Below are 18,698 nucleotides of genomic sequence, written 5' to 3'. Positions count from 1 at the left end.
CGGCCAGCCGCGCCCTCTCCGCGCTCACGCACTGCGCATGCGCTCTGGAAGGGTCTCGCGGACGCTGACCGGTCTTCCCTGCGTCCCGTCTGTGAACGTCGCCGCCGCCAGCCCTCCGCGCCCCCCTGCCCGGAAGTCTCGGAGAGCGGAGCTGCGGTCGAAACCTAACTGTAAGAAGCGGAGAGTGCCGGAGAAGCCGGGCCGTGGTCCGGGACGGACTCGCTTCTTCATCTTCAAGACTCGCAAGCGCTGCGGAGAGAGAAAGACTGGCAGGCAGTGACCGGCGGGGCGGCTCTTAGGCCGAACTCCCGGTTTCTCGGGACTGGGGACTCGGACACTTCGCTCCCTTCTGTCTGGACGCTGCCTCCGGGGTGCTGGCACCGGGCCCTCCACCGTGTCCCGGGGCTGTGGACAGGACGCCTAGGCGGCTGGAGGCTGCGGAGTTTTACAGGACAGGAGCCGGGACGTAGTGTGTTAGGAGTGTGGCCTTTGACGTCAGCGCTGGGGCGAAGTCACATCCCAGCCCTGTGACCTCTTGAAGCCTAAGTTGCCCCGTTGGTAAAGCTGGGTGGGTGGTTCCAGATTCAGCGTCTCTTCCAGCTTGACGCAGAACTTGGGAGATGAATGACCCGGCGTGTAAGATGCACCCCTGGGATCGACAGCAGCAGCTCCCGCGGCTTCAGTTGCACACCATCTACAGATAATACTTCTCCAGATCGCGTGGTAGGAAGACCTGGGCCGCAGAGGTTAAACGGTATTCGGTTTATCATCAGCCCTAGGGGTTTTTCTTTTCCCGTTTTAGATAAGTTCCTGCACTAAAAGTAGGACGCGCCTACCGCCATCCTCATTTGTAGAAGGGAAAAAAATTGTTACTTATAAGTTCTGTACAGCCCTGTCCCTTTCTAGTCAAGTACCTGTTGGATATTTCTACTTGTTTTCTCAAACTTCTTTTTATCTTGACTTTATACAGAATACTGCTTGTGGAGTTTTTTTAAATGTACAGAAGCTTACCAAAAAGCACGAGTTACTGTTTTTCCCTCAGACCCACTCCTCACAGGTAACCCCTGTTAATAAGTTTCTTGGATACCTTAAAATGCTTAACAAATATTTTCTGAATGCATAAATGTCCTTCAATGAATTTTCTTTGCCTGTGCAATCACATGTGTATGTAAGTTGCCTTTTCTCTTTAACAACATACTTAAACCTTCTGTCATTTCACAGCAGCGGGGTACTGGCACTCCATCATATGGTGGTATTTAACCACTCTGCTGTTGATAGGCATTCATGTTTATAATTTCTTGTTATTACAAACAGTGTTGCAGGGAAGATCCTTGAACAGCACATGGAGTGTCTGACTCAAACTTTGAGTTGTTTTTCCAGGAGCTGCGAATCAGCCTGGTGATGACAAAAGAACATGGACTTGGGATCCAAAAGTACTAGCTGGGAGGGGAGCTATTCATATGATCACTGAAAAAAATGCTTCTTGGTCTGGGAAAGGTTAGTGGGATCGCCTTTGATCCAACAGTTTTAGGAAATATAAGGGAAGAAAGAAGCCTCAGAGTATTCCCCAGGCAAGCACATCCTCCCCTGACCAGCCAGTGAGGCAGGTCACTCTAGATCATCTTCTCAACCTGCTCTGGAATCAGAGACTTTGGTTCAGATGCTTTAGAATCCTGGCTCCATCTCTTAAAAGCTTCGAGATTTGGAAAAGTCACATCACAATGTCTCAGAGCCCCAGTTTCCTCAGAATAGTTGTAAAGATTAGAGATATGTTTGCAAATTACCTGGCTCATATAGGCATGTGATAAACAGTAACTAATGCTGTTAAACCAAGGTCATTTTCCACTGACTCATTCATGCTTTCGGCCATTTCCTGTTGCAGACTCAAGCACACATGCCCAAGGCAGCCTCCTGATATCAGGACTGTAGGATACTTTGAAGAAGTAGAACAGAATTGGCCATTATCCAGACTCCTGACTTGCCTGCCTTCTGGAAAGCAATAGGCATTAATTCCTTCATTTATTCAAGTAGCCATTTAATGAGTACTCACTATTTATTATGTGCCACAGACTATAGGATAGAGCTTTTCCAATCCAGGAGCTTTCAGTCTCATTAGAGATAAGACACACTCATGAGAAATAAAATATACAAGACAATACAAGAGAGGAAATAGCTGTCAAGCAGCCTAGACTTCAGAGGAGAGCTATCACTTTCAGCTAGAATGATGGGGAAAGGATTTCATCATAAAGATTTCATGATGGAATTTAGAGAGCTGTGAATGGCGGGTGTATTTAGATAGCTGCTGTCACAGCCGTAAGGATCATCTATTTTAGCTTTGAGGGAGAATCCCCTGCAGGCCAGGATGTGTGCCTGGCTCCCAAAAATGAAACTGTGAGCACATTTTTCTCTAGAAACATTGTTTTAAATTATCTAAACTACAATTCAATGACTGGAGCTATGTTATGGTAGCTAGATTATAAAGTCTATATTTAGAAATAGACATAAACTTTTGTGATCTGAGGTAAGTAGCAGTTATGTGCCACTGATGGGAAACTTTGTTCCACTGTTCTGAACAGCCAGCTTACAGATGAGCTTTGCAGTACCACCTGTTCATACATTAGAAACTACAATAGGGAAGCATTGAAAGTTCTTGAGCAGAGGAGCAATATCAAAATCTTTGGGGAAAGTTATCTGGTGCAAGCATGCAGGACGGATTTCAGCTGCAGAGCTATAAAGGTTACTGCCGAAGCCCAGGTGTGAGGTAACAGAAGGAAGGGACAGATGCAAAAGATAGTATGCAAACGATATCTACCAAATTAGTGTTTTTTAAAAAATCACATAGGGAATTCCTTGGTGGTCCAGTGGTTAGGACTCTGCACTTCCACTGCAGGGGCCCGGGTTTGATCCCTGGTCAGGGAACTAAGATCCCACAAGCCACGTGGCACAGCCAAAAAAAAAAAAAAAAGATAAAAATCACAAAATTTACCTGACAACTGGATTCCTTTGCTAATTCAGTAAGTATTGTGTGCCTACTAGGTGCCAGGCACTGAAGATGTAACAGGAACAAAACAAAGCCCCACCCTCGGGGAGCTTATGGTACAATTGGGGAAGATGAGTCAACGTACATTTGAGGGCTCACTGTGTGCCAGGCACTGATGGAGGAGCTGGAGATGTAGCAGTAAATAAAGCTTTAAAATCCCTGCTTCTGTGGAGCTTACATTCTGAGAATGCAAATATGTGTTAAAAGGAAAAACCAAGGAGTAAGGGGGACAGGAGTGTACACAGGTTTACAGAACAGAAAGTGATGCCGTGGAGGGGTGGGTATATACTGTTCATTCAATAAGTTTGGTTGTGAATGAAAAGAGAAATGGAGTGGCTGGTGAGAACAGTGGGGTGAATAAAGTATTTTTCAGGATAGCGTAGGTAGAGGATTGGCAGCCAGTGAACAGTAAGGACTGAGCAGTAAGGGTAGAAGGAAGATGGGTTAAGAGCACTTTAAAAAGCTCAACTGGCAAAGAGGAGCGTAAAGAAGTGTGGTGTCAGAGGCTGAGGGTAAAGGAGAGGGACCCTCATGCCTGAGGTGCCTCAGGGTAGCAGTAGGAGAGATGAGGGCCAGTGTGGCGGAGGCCTGGAGGCAACCTGTGAAATCCACAATTCAGACTGGTCAGCAATGGATTCTAAAGTTGCTGAAATAGGTATCGAAGGAGGAAGCATATGCTGCAATCATGTAATGGGGGAATTCGGTGTAAACAAGAATTGAGAGGGCAGGTACGCTGAATGTCGGACTTCAAATGAGTGGGATGGGGCACCGTCCAACATGCTGGTCCAAGAGGGAAGGACTAAAGGGAACCATCTGGTCTCTCCCTTTGATGGGACTGGGAATTGGCCCTTTACCCCCTCACCTGCATGCCTGAGGCCATATCAAGAGACTTGGCAATCGCTTTGCCCTGCGCTTCGGCAGCCCCCTCAAATCAAGTGACCATGAAGTTCCTTGACTGCAGGATGATCCTTGACCATCCTGATATCCGCTGGGGACTAGCACATGGTAGGCACTTGGTTTCTGTTCAGTTAAAGTGAAGCCACACACAGAATTTAAAGAGTTAGAAGGAACATCAGAAATAATCCAGTTTAAAAAAAAGAATCTGGTTGAACTCTCTTGGAATTTGCTTTCTGTGAGGAGTGGGCCAAATTTGGGGTCTGTCACGTTATCAGGGTCAAACCCCCTCCCACTAAACCCTTCAGTAGGATTTTTCTCCCATCTTCGAGATTACGGTTTTCAAAGTATGGGCTGGGGACACCAGGACTCCCTATGACCCTTTCAAAGGATCTGTGAAGTTGAAACATTTTCACAATACTGAGATGTCATTTGCCTTTTCCACTCATTCCTTACAAGTGTACAGTGGAGTTTTCCAGCGCCTGCATGATATGTGACATTGCAGCAGACTGAATGCAGAAGGAGACATGAGAATCCAGAAGTGAAGAGGCTTGCAAAAATGCAGAGCAATGCCACTCTCCTCATTAAAATGGCTTTTGGGAGATGCAAGAGGGAAGACATATGGGAACATATGTATATGTATAACTGATTCACTTTGTTATAAAGCAGAAACTGACACACCATTGTAAAGCAATTATACTCTAATAAAGATGTTAAAAAAAAAAGACCCAACACAGCCAAAATAAATTTAAAAAATTTTAAATATAAATAAAATGGCTTGTTTTGGAAAAAATATCTGTTATGGTTATTTATGCTAATATGTAATGGATTTATTCTTTTTAAACGAATTAATAAAGCTTTTATAGTTGACCAGTTTTGCTGTCTAAGATGGTAAGTATCAGTAGGCAAATTACATATAAGCCAGAGCTCTTTGGGTCCTCTATCATCTTTCACAGTGTGAAGGAGCCTTGAAGCAAAATGTTTGAGCAACTCTGGGTTAGATACTGCTGCACCCAGCTTCCCACCTCCCTTTTCCATGGGAACCTAAATGGTAAGAAAGATCTAACGTAGCTTATGACCAGGCTGCCATCTCAACCAGAGAGCTCAGAGCAGCATCACAAAGTGACCGGTGTTTCCATGCAGACACACTCAGGAGTCTCACCCAGAAATCCCACTGAGCTAATAATCCTTGGACCAGTTTTTCTAGTTTCCTAAGCTTTGTTAATATCAACACTACCCTTCCACCAGGGAGGCCTGCAGGGAACCCTCCTAGCAGCTCAGAACCACCCAGTGAAATAACTGAGCTCCACCTCTTCTGAAAGGTGAAACCTAGTCACTCCAGAGAGCCACACGCCAAGAACTTGACTGTTTCCTTTGTTAAATTCACCTTCCAAAAGTATTTTTATAGTATGGCCCTGGGACGTGGTGACCAGAGTTATCAAGAAATGTGGGTTTTTTCCAGTTGTGCAGCCAACTGGCCACACAACCTCAGAGACGCTCCTTTCCTTCCATACCTCAACTGTACTCATAAAACGGACAGGCTCCTGGCCTCTCCTGTCGGAAGCACTGCTCCAGCAATGACAGGGGAGTGCTTTCCAGCCCAGGCACAGTGAAGCCCCAACCATGTGCTTACACACCTCTTTTTCAGTGTTTTAGATATTCAAATGCAGTAATCACTCTGCAAGAAAAATCTGATTTTAAGTTAATAGCTTTTCAAACTTCAGGCTCAAAACATTAACATCTGTAAATTCTGGGTCCAGCAATTACCCCCTGGATAAGAGCACTGCACTTGCGACACACCTTAAATGGTACTAGGTGCCCACTGTTCAGTCCATTTTTGTCAGTATACCTCACTTTAATCACATCTTCCACATATGCAGCACCTCCTGCGTGCCCAGCCATGTATGGAGGGCATTACCTCATTCACTCCAGACAAGCCTGTGAGGCTTGTCACTGCACTGTCACTGTACAGATGAGGACATGGGCTCAGAGAGGTTAGGGGACATGCTCTGGCTTAATATGTAGTGGTCATGGTTTAAACCTGACTTCCAAGTCTGTGCAGCTGCACTAGGGCGCTCTGTACTAGACTTTTTTTTTTTTACTTATTTTTGGCTGCGTTGGGTCTTCGTCGCTGCATGCTGTCTTTCTCTAGTTGGGGCAAGCAGGCTCCAGAGCGCAGGCTCAGTAGTTGTGGCGCACAGGCTTAGTTGCTCCGCGTCATGGGGGATCTTCCCGGACCAGGGCTCGAACCTGTGTCCCCTGCACTGGCAGGCGGGTTCTTAACCACTGCGCCACCAGGGAATTCCCTGTACTAGACTTCTAAAGCAATAGCTGCGTTTCCTTAAAAATATTTTAGAACCTAGATCTTTAAGTTAGGCTGGCTCCTGTTTTTCTTATTGTTCTTATTTAGAAAGGCTTGTAGCAGTTAAAGACCAGTCTGCACAGAACTGTACTCAGAAGAAAAACATTCCCAACTGCCTGTCTTGTTTTGAGATCAGCTCTCAGTAAAATAACGTCCCCAAATCCCTGCCAATAAAATAGTGTTGACCCTGCAGGTCCCTTGCCCTTCTCCCAAGCCCTCCGGCATCACAGCAGTGGGACCAAGGGAACTCACCTTTGGTTCCTAGAAGGGACATGAACCATGTCACACTCCCCAACATTTTAAAATAGTCTTGACGCCCATGATTCCAGAGGCTCCTAGAGTTAAAGGGTTGAGAATGCTGTTTAGTTTTCCCTGGATTAGCTAAAGGCACACCATTTTGTCACTGCCTTTCAAACACATGGCAGAGAAAGATGAGAGTCCCCTCTCTAGAGGATCATGGAAGTCTTAGAAATGTCTTTTCTAAAGACAGCAAGGGTCCTGTACGTGGGGTTAGGTATGGCTCAGCCCACAGAGCTGCCGGGGGAGGCCTGGGGTGGCTCAGGCCCCGGGCCAGTCACCTGGAGCCGCCTCAGCACTTTACCTCATGTGCTGCAGGATGTGAGAGGCCTGCAGGGCCCGGCCTAAAGAGTGGCAGGTGCTTGTGCCCAACTAGCCAGTTCAGTAGGAATAAGAGAAAGGCTAAGGATATGTATGACTCTGGGGACAGACCGCCACTTATTAGCCTTGTGACTTCTCTGTGCCTCAATTTCCTCCTCAGGAAAACAATAATAAGAGAAACTACTCCGTAGGTTGAGTGGATTAAGTGAAAAAAATGCCAAATGTCATCTAATTACTATTAACCCCCAAAAGATAACTTTAAGACATATGGAGAGCTTCCACTCCAAATTCCTCATTATACAGATGAGAAAATTGGCCTAGAAACGTTGGGTGACTCGTCCAAGGCTAAACCAACCACCAGGGCAAATAGCTTTGGTCTCTGCAGCTAAGCTCCATTTTTCCTCCAGGATGTTCGTTCAGTCTGGGCAGCTGTTTTCAGGACTGCTATGACTCTGGCCTGACGGGGTGCCCTTTGCCTGCTCCATCATCATGGCTGTGACAGCCCTTCACAGCTCGTTTCCTGGGAGCTCACACCCTCCTTCCAGACTCAGGAAATACAATTCAGTATGTTCGGGGAGCCTCTGAGTCATCTCCGTCTGTAAATCAACCTTTATCCGTCTATCCTGAACAGAGAGATCTCATCCTCCTCCAGTTTCTGGAACTGGAACTGGTGTTTTTCCTTTGGATTTTGCTTACTGAGTGTCTTCCACCTCTAAGTACATCAGGCTCCCCTCCCAACTTCAGACTGGGGACTGAACACCAGAGGTAGACATAAGCCTCTAAGATTCTAGAGGAAACACTGAAGACTTACCTCAGGGGCTTAAAAGAGGTCTCCCAGCCCACGCCCCCTCACATAGGAACTTCATCTGCCTCCCCACAGCTAACTGGCAGAGGTGACTGCATATGCAGACGGCTTGCTGGACATATGCCCCAGGCAGCTGGGAGGATGCTGATGACCATCTGAATCCCAGAAGCAGAGAACAGTTACCATGGCTACCAAGAGCTGTAACTATTGGCTGCCTTGGCTATGGGGATCAGCTCAGCTGACCTCTCAAGGTCCCTTCCAGCCCTGGGATTCTACATTTACAGTGAGCCTGATGAGACCGTGTCTGCTGCAAGAAAATAGGAAGTCCTGTGACATATACGGCTCAGGCATAGAAAGCAATTATCTCAGAGGTCACCTTGTCTTATTCATCAGAAGTGCTGAGTCACAAGGCTACTTTCTATCTCTGCAGCATCATTAATAAGCAAAGCCTTGCTTTTTTTGGTATAGCACTTCAGGCCCTTTATAAAGTGAGTCTGCGACCACCATGTTCAATTTTTCTTCCTTTTACAGCTCTGACCAGAAATTTTGATAGAAGTTTGTTCCATATCGTGACCAGGGAAACAGCCCAGAAACACTTGCGTCTCTGGGCCCGGAGGAGCGTGCTCCATCAGACAGGACGTTTGGATCACGAGCCTTCCAAGAACTAGAAGGAAGGAAGTCATTCATAAAGGAGGCAGATGCTGAACCGCAACTTTGGTTTCCTCTGGCAATTCTGATTACAGGAATGTGGTTTGTTCTTATTCCACAGAGGGGAAGAGTTTCTCTTTAAAACTTGACTCCCAGAAGCTCCCTACCGGTCTGAGTCAGGACAGAGCAGGGAGGTGGCTAATTCGACCCCTGTAACCTCCACAGCAGGTGAGAACACAGGCCTGGCTGCACCCCCCTTGATACCCGACCTCAGGACAGAGAAGTCTGTAGATATCTACAAGACTTCCAAGAGCAGGAGAGAGATGCCCAGAAATCAGACTGCTGACTGTGCTTATGAAAACAGCTGCAAGTCTTGCCTTGTTCCTGATGCAGGAAGCTTCATGTTTAGTGGATGTTTGGAGATTTTTTAAAATCTGCTTATCAAGATTAAATCAAAGCCTTTATTAAACATCCCTCCTTCAAACCACCTGCATTTAAACCTATACCCCTCTCCTGACTTGCGAACTGCTAGGGCTATGTGTGTGTCATTGTCACCTGGAGGGTCAGATCCAGTTGGGCTACACAATGCTGAAAAGCCACACCAAGGCACACCACACTGGGCACGCCTCCACGGTTCTGTGCCCCTCAGGATCTAGGCAAAGGTTGGCAGCACTGGCCCTGGGACCAGAGCTCAAGCACAGGAGACCAGGAAGCTGAAGTCTGAGCCTCCTTGTTCCAGACCTACATGCAGAACGGACAAGCAGCTCTTGGTTACCACTGGGTGAGGCTCACCAATGTGCTTTTCCTTCTCGTCTCCAAAGAAAAGGGTGAGAGATGGAGGAGGCAATTTTCAGTTGTGTGTGGGTTTGATTTAAGGCTTTGGCTGTGGTCTGCTGATAATATTAAAATACTTTCTGGGAACGCCATCTCCTAAGCTCCCCAGCAGAACAAACGTATTTCCAAAAATGAAAACATTGAACAAAGAGGTGGAGCTGAAATGCTGATGCAGAGCCCAGTGGACAGGCCCAGGTCTGTCAGGTCAGGATGGTGTCGTCCACCTGTTCCGTGGAGTCGGCCTGGCTGGCCAGCTTCTTCAGAGACCTTCGGTTGCATTCATTCAGCACCTCCAAGCTGGTCACGTCCAGGATCTTGCAGAGGGACTGGGGGGAAGATGGAAACAAGGAGACGAAGTCAGAAAATATGGCTTCAGATTTCTCCAATCAAAGACAAAAATGAATGTTAACCCAGGACTAGAACCACTGAGGTGGAATCTGGCAAAATAAGGGAATAAGATGGATCCAGGGAAAGCCAAGTCAACCACTCATCACGCCTTTCACGTGGTGAGGTATTGTTCAGTGCTTTAAAGGTTGCTCAGCGGGCAGGGGACTGAGTGACAGGACTCTGGGCCTCAACGGGCAGCACTGTGGGATCTGTTGTAGGGCTGTGTGCCACGTGAAAGTCTATTTGAAGAAGGGACTCTGCTGCTGAAAGACGTCTGAACACCTCAGGAGTAGAGGAATGTGTTTTTAGGCACCAGACCTGTCACTCGACTACAATCTGCCTGTCAACACTCATGCATACGGACGGGGTGGCAGTGAAGAGTGATGCTTAAACACTGTCATGCAGAAGGCCTGCAAGGCCAGTGCCCACAGACGCCCAGGGGAGGCACGCCAGTCCCAGATTCCCACCTGAAACACCTCTTCTCCCTGCCTCATCTTGAGGAGGTTGACGATTGCCTGGTCGCTGTAGGCCCTGACGACGGTGTTTTTATCCTTGGTGTTGTCAAGAAGAGCCTTCAGGATGGGCTTGATGGCCTGGGGGTCCAGGGCAGGCAGTGGGTCCCTGTTTGCCCACCAGATCATCTTCTCAGCCACCAGCCTGATGTCACTGGATGGGTTCTGCAAACACTATGAAGAGGAGCGCAAGGCTTTCAGGCAGGCACATCCAGTCTGTTTCTCAAAGCAGCCCAGACTCTGCCCTGACACTCTCTTCATCGTGGAAACTGACCCCACTGCTCCCCTCCGATGCCATCCCCACTGTGGGAGGGTAATAACCAGGTGTGATTCGGACCCTATTCTCTTCCACTTCATCTCATGCCAGTCTCTCCTTTGCTCACCACTCTCGGCCCACGTGGGCGTTCAGCTTCTGCAAACACACCGTGCTGCTTCCTGCCTCGGGCCTCTGCACTGGCTGGTCCCACTGCCTGGGACGTGCTTGGCCCAGATCCTCGTTTGGTTGGTTCCTTCTCATCCTTCAGGGCTCAGCTCAAACGTCAGCCTTTAGAGGTCTCCCCGACAGCCCCATCTAAATCAGAGCCTTCCCACAGGCTTTTTGTGTACCTCCACCTCCAGAGATCCTGTCTGCCCTGTTCACCTCTACACCTTCAGGGTCTAGCCCGGCTGGGCACACAGCAGGTCATCAGTAATAAACGCTGATAAAAGCTGCATGCAGGGTGATGCCGTCATACAGGCTCAATCTAATCGGGGCCCTGTAAACCCTCCACTGTGGGTGCCTGCAGGGTGGTGCAGTCAGCCTTGGGAACCTCACTACTCAGAGCGAGGTCAGCGCACCAGCAGCACTGACATTGCCTGGGAGCTGGTTACAAAGGCAGGGTCTCAGGCTCGGCCGCATCTCTTAGCATGCAGACTCTGGTTCTGTCTTGTGTGCACACAACCGTTTGAGAAGTGTGCTCTATTACACAGGGGCTGGGGCCTCGCCATCAGGCTCCCCAGCTTTCCTCCTTGGGTCTCACAGCCACCACAACAGCCACCACGACAGCCATACTAGTAAGTGTCATGCCTGCTAAAGGCAGGCAGGGAAGAGGAGGTTTATTAAGATTTGAACCCAGGTCTGCCCCAAAGTTTGCAAAATTGGTGTGCCTAGAAAGAATGCCTAAAATGGAGGTTCTTAGCGTGATTTGGGGTCATAGGTCTATTTGACATCCTGACAAAAAGTTGGGCACTCCTCCAGAGAAAAGCTCACACACGACTCTTTTGCATTCCAGCCCTATGGGCTCAGAGATGCCGCAGGCTATCCATGGAGAGCTCCTAGAATACAGAGGACACAGCTCTAGTGTTTTTTGGTCACGGGTCCTTCTCACAAGCCTGGCTGCCCTGCTCACCTTAATGAACAGGCTGGAGAGTTTGGCTGGCAGCTGTCCTCCTCCTGTCTCGATGTGATGCTTCATCAGGAAGCCCATGCCCCGGACCCCGCTCACAGCAATGGGGATCTGTGGAGAGAGGAGAGAGCTAGACGGGGTGGCCTCCGGCTCCGTCCTCGGGGCAGCAGGGCCAGGCACCAGCCCTTCCCCAGGACTTTCCAGGGACCCTGCCTCTTCCCCACCAGTCCCCACCCCCCGGCAGCTCTCATGGAGAGCGTCTGCCGTGGCTGTGAGGCAGATGAACCAAACCCGAGTCACTAGTTCCCAGGTCAGGAATCAGAGACCTTCTGACCTAGAAGGGACCTCTAGATGCTCCAACCCAAACTCCTCACTGTTCAGATGATGAAACTGGGGCCCAGAGAGATCAAGTACTAGTCCAAGGGCACAGTAAGTTACTGGCAAAGGTAAAATTTGAACCCAGGTCTCTGAGCACCAAGTCTGGCTGCCCCAAAGCCTTACCCTGTCTGCCATGGCATTGCTGAGGATCATGTCCTGAACTTCACTGCTGTATCTGCCTGCACAGAGTCTGCTGGGAGCCACATTCACAGCCACGGAGAGAGCCAGGCTCCGCCCGTGCCGAACCATCCAGTCGATGCCAGACACGTCCGCTGGGTGCAAGGACACACTGGGGTCAACCTGTACCTCACAGCATGGCCCACCACCCACGAAGCCCACCTCCCCAACCTGAGACTCATGTGGCAGCTCAGAGCCTGGCAGAAACCCCAGTCCACGCTGCACACAGGCCTCCCTGCCCCGAGTGGACGTCAAGCAGCCATCCCTCACAAACTGCTCCAGACTGTGGCTTGTGTTCTTGGAGCCGAAACACTCGGGGCTGCAGAACCCCCAGAAACTCCATTTTGTTTTAACAGCTGAATTTCCAAGGAGAGGGTGGTCCCACTGTCAGAAGACCCTCTGAGGGGAAGGGGAGACAGAGAGGCCCTGAAAAGAAAGCCCCCCGTGGACACAAGAGGCCTACCCAGCAAGTACTGCTGAAGAACAGTGTTGAGCTCCTCTTCCGTCAGAAAGGCACACAGTTCCCCCAGGCACCCAGCTGAGGAGATGCGAGTGTTGTCCTGACGGAGCAGAGAAGGCAGTGAATGGGGATGCAAGCCCACACGGGCTCCGCGGGAACGACGTTGGAAGGAAGGCGGACCCTAAGTCCAGTCCTCCCTCCAGGCACTCCACGCTCCCACCGCCAGAGCGGGACTGCCACTCACTGCAGCTGCCACTTGGTGCCGTGTTAAAAATTACTCACCCAGCACTTAATTTTAGAAAACTCCAGCCTGTGTGCATACGTTAATCATCATCGTAATAGCAAGAATAACTATATTTACATAGCACCTTTCTTCTTACAAGCCTGAATGCTTCATATTTATTGTCTCAGTTACTATCAACAGCCCTGTGAGGCGGGGAGGGGCGCAAGCTCCCGCCCACAGTGCCCAGGAAAGGCGGTCAGAGGACCACTTGGAGCTCCACCCCCAACCCCACACCCACCCCCGAACCGCTCATGTGTCCGCCTATGTCCAGAGAGACTCCCTGCTGCCCCGACATTACTCAGGTTTGTCCCGGGAAGTTAAACTGAAGAGCTGATCAACCCAAGGCAATAGGTAAAGGCCGAGTGTTTTGTGTCAAAACCAAAGCCACGTACATAAAAAGCCCTGCTGCTCTCCCTGCCAGCTAACTACGGGACACCACACAGTGGATTCAGGTTATGTGCTACAGTATTAGGAAGTGCCAACTTGGCGTGCCTCCCCCAAAACAAAACAAACAACCAGAGCCTCAAGGGCCCATGGGGAGGCATCAGCTGGGCTGGCACTCTGGATTGCCACCTTCGATCCAGCGCAAGTTCTGAGGGAGAGGGTGGTTGGCCAGCACCTTGGGCCTCTGAGCTCCCTGCCCAGGTGCCAAGCAAGGCTAAAGCTGGCTCTCTCTGACACGACAGCCACTCTCTCCACTCTGGATCTATTTTAAGCTCCATTGTGGTGAAATGCAAATTGGTTTACATACTAACTTTTGCTTGCACTGTGCATGGCCCTATAAAAACCGTGACAGACTGTGACCAAAAGAAGGTGGAGTCTCCCATCTGTACCCCAGAGAAGGCTAGAGGGCCGTGATAGTCGGCCCCATGCATGGGCAGACGACGGGGTGTAGCTCCATGTGAACCCAGGGGCCTCTCTCCAGAGATCAGCCCCACAGTGCACACCTGGCCACGCAGCAGAGGGCTGTCAGAGGGCAAAGAGAAAATTCTTCTCAGAGGCTCAAGCCCTCCTGGGCCCGCTACAGCACTGGGCTGTCAAGGGGTACTTCACAAATGCTTCTAGACGGGGTCAGGAAGGGCTACAGTAACAGCATCAGAACAGAACCAGGAGTCACGGGGCTCAGGTGCTGGTTTTGACTCTACCACTTGCTAGGGTGCAGCCCCAAGTGAGTCTCACCCTCTCAAACAGTGCTAAGCCCTCCCACCTGGACAGACACCAGACAGTTTCCTGAGGGCTGTGCCCATGCTTCATTCACCTCTGGGCTAGGCCCTTCAGCTCAGCAAATGTTTCCTAAACCAATAAACGAAACTCTTCACTTTACAACTGGGGAAATGAGGGGCAGAGAGGGAAAATGACTTGTTTAAGACTAGAGGACAAATGAATGAGAGACCTGGGACTTTAAAAACCTTACTTTCCTTATCTATACAACACATCATCGATATCAATATTGATATCAAGACGCACCTTGTCTCCCTCACTACCAGAGGCGTGGTAAACCACAGAGTGATACGAATGTCGGGAGTGATTATCACTACTGACCAAGTTCTTCTAACACAAAGCAGAGATGCTAACCAAAGGAAAGAGAAGGGAAACCAGCCGAGCCCCCCAGCCCCACGTCCACCTGCCGCTGTACCTCGTCATGTCCCAGCGTGCTCAGCAGGAGTGAGACGATGCTTTTCCGGATAACCACGTCCACTTTGGCCCCTGCTCCCTGAATCACAAACCTCAAGGCCTGAAGCATGGTGTCCCTACAGAACCAGTACACCCAACTTAAAACCTGGCTCTGCTTCACCTATGCTCCCGCCGCACAGGCAGGGCCCGGGCTGCTTCAGGAGCTGCCCGGCCTCCCCACGGCCACAGCTCTCCCCACCAGGGCCTTACCTGACACCCGGGTCCTCCATGACCCGGATTCCATTCAGCAACTCTGTGAAGAGAGGATCCACCTTGATATGGATGGAGATGAGCTTCCCTAGTGCATCAGCAGCCTTCAGGCGCACGCCCCGGTTAGAGTCCTGCAGGGCTTTGGTGAAAGTGGTCTGCAGCTGGGGCAGGAAGGGCTTCAGGGCAATCCCAACCTGTTTGAGAGACCCACACCCAAAAGCACAGCTGAGGTGGAGTCCAGGGCCACAGTGCACTATAGGCACAAAAACAAATGATCACAAACCACCATAAGCTGCCCTGGCTCCCACACATAGGCCAGGAATAGATGTCCCGTTAAGGCAGGGGCGCCCAGCACAGAGAGGTCACACTCAGTCTCCTCTTCCGTTTTCAGCATCCTGCGCTGCACTGGGAGGATGACACCACCAGCACCACCACCACTACCACCACTACCATCCCCCCACCAGCGCCACCAGCAGCACCACCACCAGCAGCACCAGCACCAGCACCACCACCACCACCAGCACCACCAGCAGCACCAGCACCACCACCACCACCAAGGGAGCCGTGGACTTGGCTTAGTGAAGCCCTGTCCACGTGGACAAGTGACTCGAAACCCTTGTCTCCAAATACACTAGAGCAGGCTGGGAGACGCTGTCAGTACCATGGAAGAACATTTTAGTGCAAAGACAGGGAAATGGACCAGGTGTGTAAGGGCAGGTACCATCTACTGAGCATTTAACATTCAGCCTTCAGAACAATCCTATGAAACAGCCTCAGAAGGTCATCCTTGTACACATGTGCGCCCCCTCATTAACAATCCATTCTAATCCCCGACCACACATAGAAAAACAGGCACATTTGTGACAAAATACAGATAAGTCCAAGATGAAAGATTTACTTATTGCTAAATGGGAAAATCAAAGTAGCTGTTTGGAGGTTCAATGCCAATTAAAGTTTGGAGATACTGGGGTCGGGGTTTTGCAGGCAGCTGGGAGGCAGACCACAGAGTGAAGCTGGCAAACCTGCGGCGGGAACCACCTGCCTATGGGTGGCACCTGGCTTGTGGCCTAAGGGACAAATTCCAGGAGGGAAGGGCTCCATTTGTATACAGAGTTTAAAAAAACAAAACAACACACAGAAAAGAACAGCACAGAATGTAAAGATGATACTTAATTTAAAAGAAAAAAAAAAGACTCAATTTCCTACAGAATGAGGCTGATGCCCACGATCCCATTTTTTATCTGGGAAGATGCTCCCCACACTTTTCTCCCAAAAGGAAAAAGCTACAAATCTTAAGCTTTTGTTCCCAAACCTCAAGTAAGAAATTTTTTTTTTTAACAACAACAAATCCTGGCTGTTTATGCTTTTTTAAATCCAAAGGGCTTAATTATTACACTATAAAACATCAGAAACAGTTAATGTGTTCAATCTTTGCTTCTGACACTTTGGGCAAAAACTGAAGTTAACTGCAGTTGCTCTCAGACCTCCTTTTCATTCTCTCCTCAGATTCTTTTCACCTCATTTATGAGGCGGTCATAAAGAAGGGAAATGTTTTTGAACAAGGTTTTAATTGTATTTACATGGCCCTGGATTTTGTCCTTTGACCCATTTATAAATAATAGCAATTAACATGCACTGGTGTGTCGAGTGCTTAGAATGTGTCAGGCCTCGTGCCTGATGTTATTTTATCTGAGCCCTGTGTCACACCGCCCTTCGAGAGGCAAGCAGTCTTAGTACTCTCAAAACACAGGTGAGGAAACAGGCTCAGAGGCTGCGTAACTTTCCCAAGGTCATTCTGGCCATACAGCTACCAAGTGGCGGACCTGGAATTGACCATGTGCAGTGCGTCTTGACTCCAAAGTCTTAACTCCCTCTGCTCTGCCGATTCCCCAAGATAAGCTGTCACCCCGCCTCTACGGGACACCGCGTGCCAGCATCCTACACACAAATCCATTCTCTAAGGCCTGAATGGACTGAGAGTGTGAACTCATCAGTCACTCACCTTGGCCAGCAAAAGGCTGAGTGTCTCAAGCAGAGCCGCCTTCACGTTCCAGCTGAACCGGTCCCCCAGGATGCGAATCAGAGGGCCAGTGATGCTGACCACGGAGGGTCTCAGGGCGTCCGCTGAGGTCAGGCGGATCACCAGGCCTAAAGCTTTGGCTGCTTCCTCTTTCTGTTCTGGGCTGCCAGTCAGGACGCCCTCCCGCAACACTGGAAGGATGGAGGTTACTCCCTGACAAGAGAACCACACCTGAGAGTCAAATCTCAAAGGTTCTGGGCCCAGGTGTCTCCCACCCGAAGCAAGGAGCTCCTGTTAGCCAATCTCTCCTCAACTCCATGAGAGATCGATTCAGGCCGCCAGGGTCGCAGCCTGAGATGGTGCTGGCTGGGGAACAGTCTTGACAGTGACAAGAAGAGCAGAGTCCCAGCAGGCCTACCACACAGGGTACCTGCACTGCTGTCACTCACTCACTCTGTCTGAGGTGGCTTCCACCACTTAAACCGAAGATGATGAACGCTGTCCCCAAGGGGTCACCACAGGGAAGAAGCACGCTGCCTGTGAAGGTGCAGAATGGCACCTAGAGCAAGCACTAAGCCAGATTAACACACGGGCTGCTCCAGCGGCCCGACCTCCTGGGACCCAAGAGGAAGGCGGAGGAAGACCGCATGCCTGCCGTACCCTGCACGGGCCCTGGCTTACCTTCTTTGGAAGGCAGAACCCTGGCACGTGTTCGCCTTTGCTCTCATTCCCTATGAGCCGGATTTCTTTGTGTAGTTCCTCAATTAGTGCCAGCTGGTTGCCAGCATCCAGTTTCTGTGGGAAGCCGGGAAAAAGCAGAGAGGATGTCAGAGTTCTAGGTAAAACCCTCTCAAGGCTGTTTCAAAATAATATAGCAGGCGGAAAGGTGTGGGTGGGAGTATAGATAAGACTGCCCACGAATCGACAGATGCTGAAGCTAGGTGACAGGTACATGGGGTGCCTTAGGAGTCTAGTCTTATAAGCGCCTGGAATTGTCCACAACCAGAAGCTGGCTGTGGGGTCCACAGCTCCTCACCTTGGTGATGGCATTCAGGGCATCCCAGCTCTCCTCCAGAACCACAGGGCTGGAGTCGTTGAAGAGGCGGATCAGGCCTGAGACCAGGCTCCGCAGGTGGCTAGTGTAGTCCACCTTTGAGCGGGAACAATAGATGTTGAGGATGATGGCAGCAGCCTGCCTCATGCCCACTTCAGGGCTGCGGGTGGCTTCCAACAGATCCTCGATGATGATCCGGTGCCCGGTGTCATCTTCTACCGAGAGGATCACAGCCTGACAGTTGGCCATCTCCTAAAACCACAGGGGATGCCTCGGCTGAGCACAGCTCCTCCAGGACAGGACAGGATGGGGCAGGGTTAGAGAGCCTGCAGGAGTGACTGTGACACTCACCAGCTGCTCAGCTGGAGTCCCCAGCTTCTCCTTCAGGGCCAACATGACCGCCGGGAGGATCACGCCAAGATGACGGGTCAGGGCGTCGCCTGCCACAGATGAAAGGAAAGCCAGCACCCGGGTATTGACAGGTGGGGTCGTCAGCTGCGGAATGATTAACAGCAACTCAATGGGTGCTGCCCTGTGCTGGCCGCGGCGCTAAGCTCTGGGAGATCCCATCCCACTACAAGAGTCACCAGCCTCTCCCAGCATCTGAGTTCAGAGTTGGCCTTCACGCAGGCCCGGGGAACAGTGATGTGGCTGTGGCTTCTGGGCCAGAGGGTTGCCACGTGTTGGGACTTACCTTGGGCACGAGGTAGGGCAACACCACACGGCTCTTGATGGCCATCACTTGCTTCAGACCATCCAAGGCAAATTCTGACACCTCCTCATCATCCTGCAGAGGGGCAATGGGGGCAATGTTCAGAAGCCGGCTCTTGTCTCCACCTCCACTGTCTTGGACCAGCCGGCGCCAACGTCCTTCTCCAGTCTCCTCCCCTCCTCCCTCTGCACCCACATGGACTGACTGTCAAAGGAGAAACACAGAGCCAAATCCCATCCTGTGCA

At 50.3% G+C, this 18,698-nt stretch overlaps 1 protein-coding gene, 1 long non-coding RNA gene and 1 other non-coding gene across 7 annotated transcripts in view; 2 read left to right on the top strand and 1 right to left on the bottom strand.

The window, feature by feature from the left end:
- The first annotated feature begins 53 nt into the window (after positions 1–53).
- LOC132504357 (uncharacterized) lies at positions 54–4,711 on the top strand. Its single transcript, XR_009534860.1, has 3 exons — positions 54–723; positions 971–1,057; positions 4,394–4,711. It is a non-coding gene; the product is annotated as an uncharacterized LOC132504357 (long non-coding RNA).
- Positions 2,848–2,919, top strand: TRNAG-UCC (transfer RNA glycine (anticodon UCC)). Its single transcript has one exon. It is a non-coding gene; the product is annotated as a tRNA-Gly (tRNA).
- A 4,094-nt stretch (positions 4,712–8,805) lies between the features above and the next one.
- Positions 8,806–18,698, bottom strand: part of GCN1 (GCN1 activator of EIF2AK4) — a 56,735-nt gene continuing 46,842 nt past the window's right edge. For 2 of the 5 annotated variants that reach the window (XM_060121702.1, XM_060121703.1), the window contains 12 exons: positions 18,436–18,528; positions 18,093–18,236; positions 17,724–17,993; positions 17,369–17,482; positions 16,670–16,900; positions 14,668–14,861; positions 14,420–14,534; positions 12,504–12,600; positions 11,987–12,135; positions 11,489–11,596; positions 10,056–10,274; positions 8,806–9,527 (listed from right to left, as the gene is read on the bottom strand). In XM_060121702.1, the coding sequence (XP_059977685.1) occupies positions 9,402–9,527; positions 10,056–10,274; positions 11,489–11,596; positions 11,987–12,135; positions 12,504–12,600; positions 14,420–14,534; positions 14,668–14,861; positions 16,670–16,900; positions 17,369–17,482; positions 17,724–17,993; positions 18,093–18,236; positions 18,436–18,528 (1,860 nt within the window). In that variant the 3' untranslated portion in view covers positions 8,806–9,401. Of the gene's footprint in view, positions 9,528–10,055; positions 10,275–11,488; positions 11,597–11,986; positions 12,136–12,503; positions 12,601–14,419; positions 14,535–14,667; positions 14,862–16,669; positions 16,901–17,368; positions 17,483–17,723; positions 17,994–18,092; positions 18,237–18,435; positions 18,529–18,698 lie in introns of those variants that run through there. The other 3 variants (XM_060121704.1, XM_060121706.1, XM_060121705.1) reach the window with 3 other exon arrangements.

This window comes from Lagenorhynchus albirostris, chromosome 14 (assembly GCF_949774975.1).
Source record: "Lagenorhynchus albirostris chromosome 14, mLagAlb1.1, whole genome shotgun sequence".
In the NCBI taxonomy this organism is placed as follows: domain Eukaryota; kingdom Metazoa; phylum Chordata; class Mammalia; order Artiodactyla; family Delphinidae; genus Lagenorhynchus; species Lagenorhynchus albirostris.
Note: the sequence above shows the minus strand (reverse complement) of the source record. Positions and strands in the feature narration are given on the sequence as shown.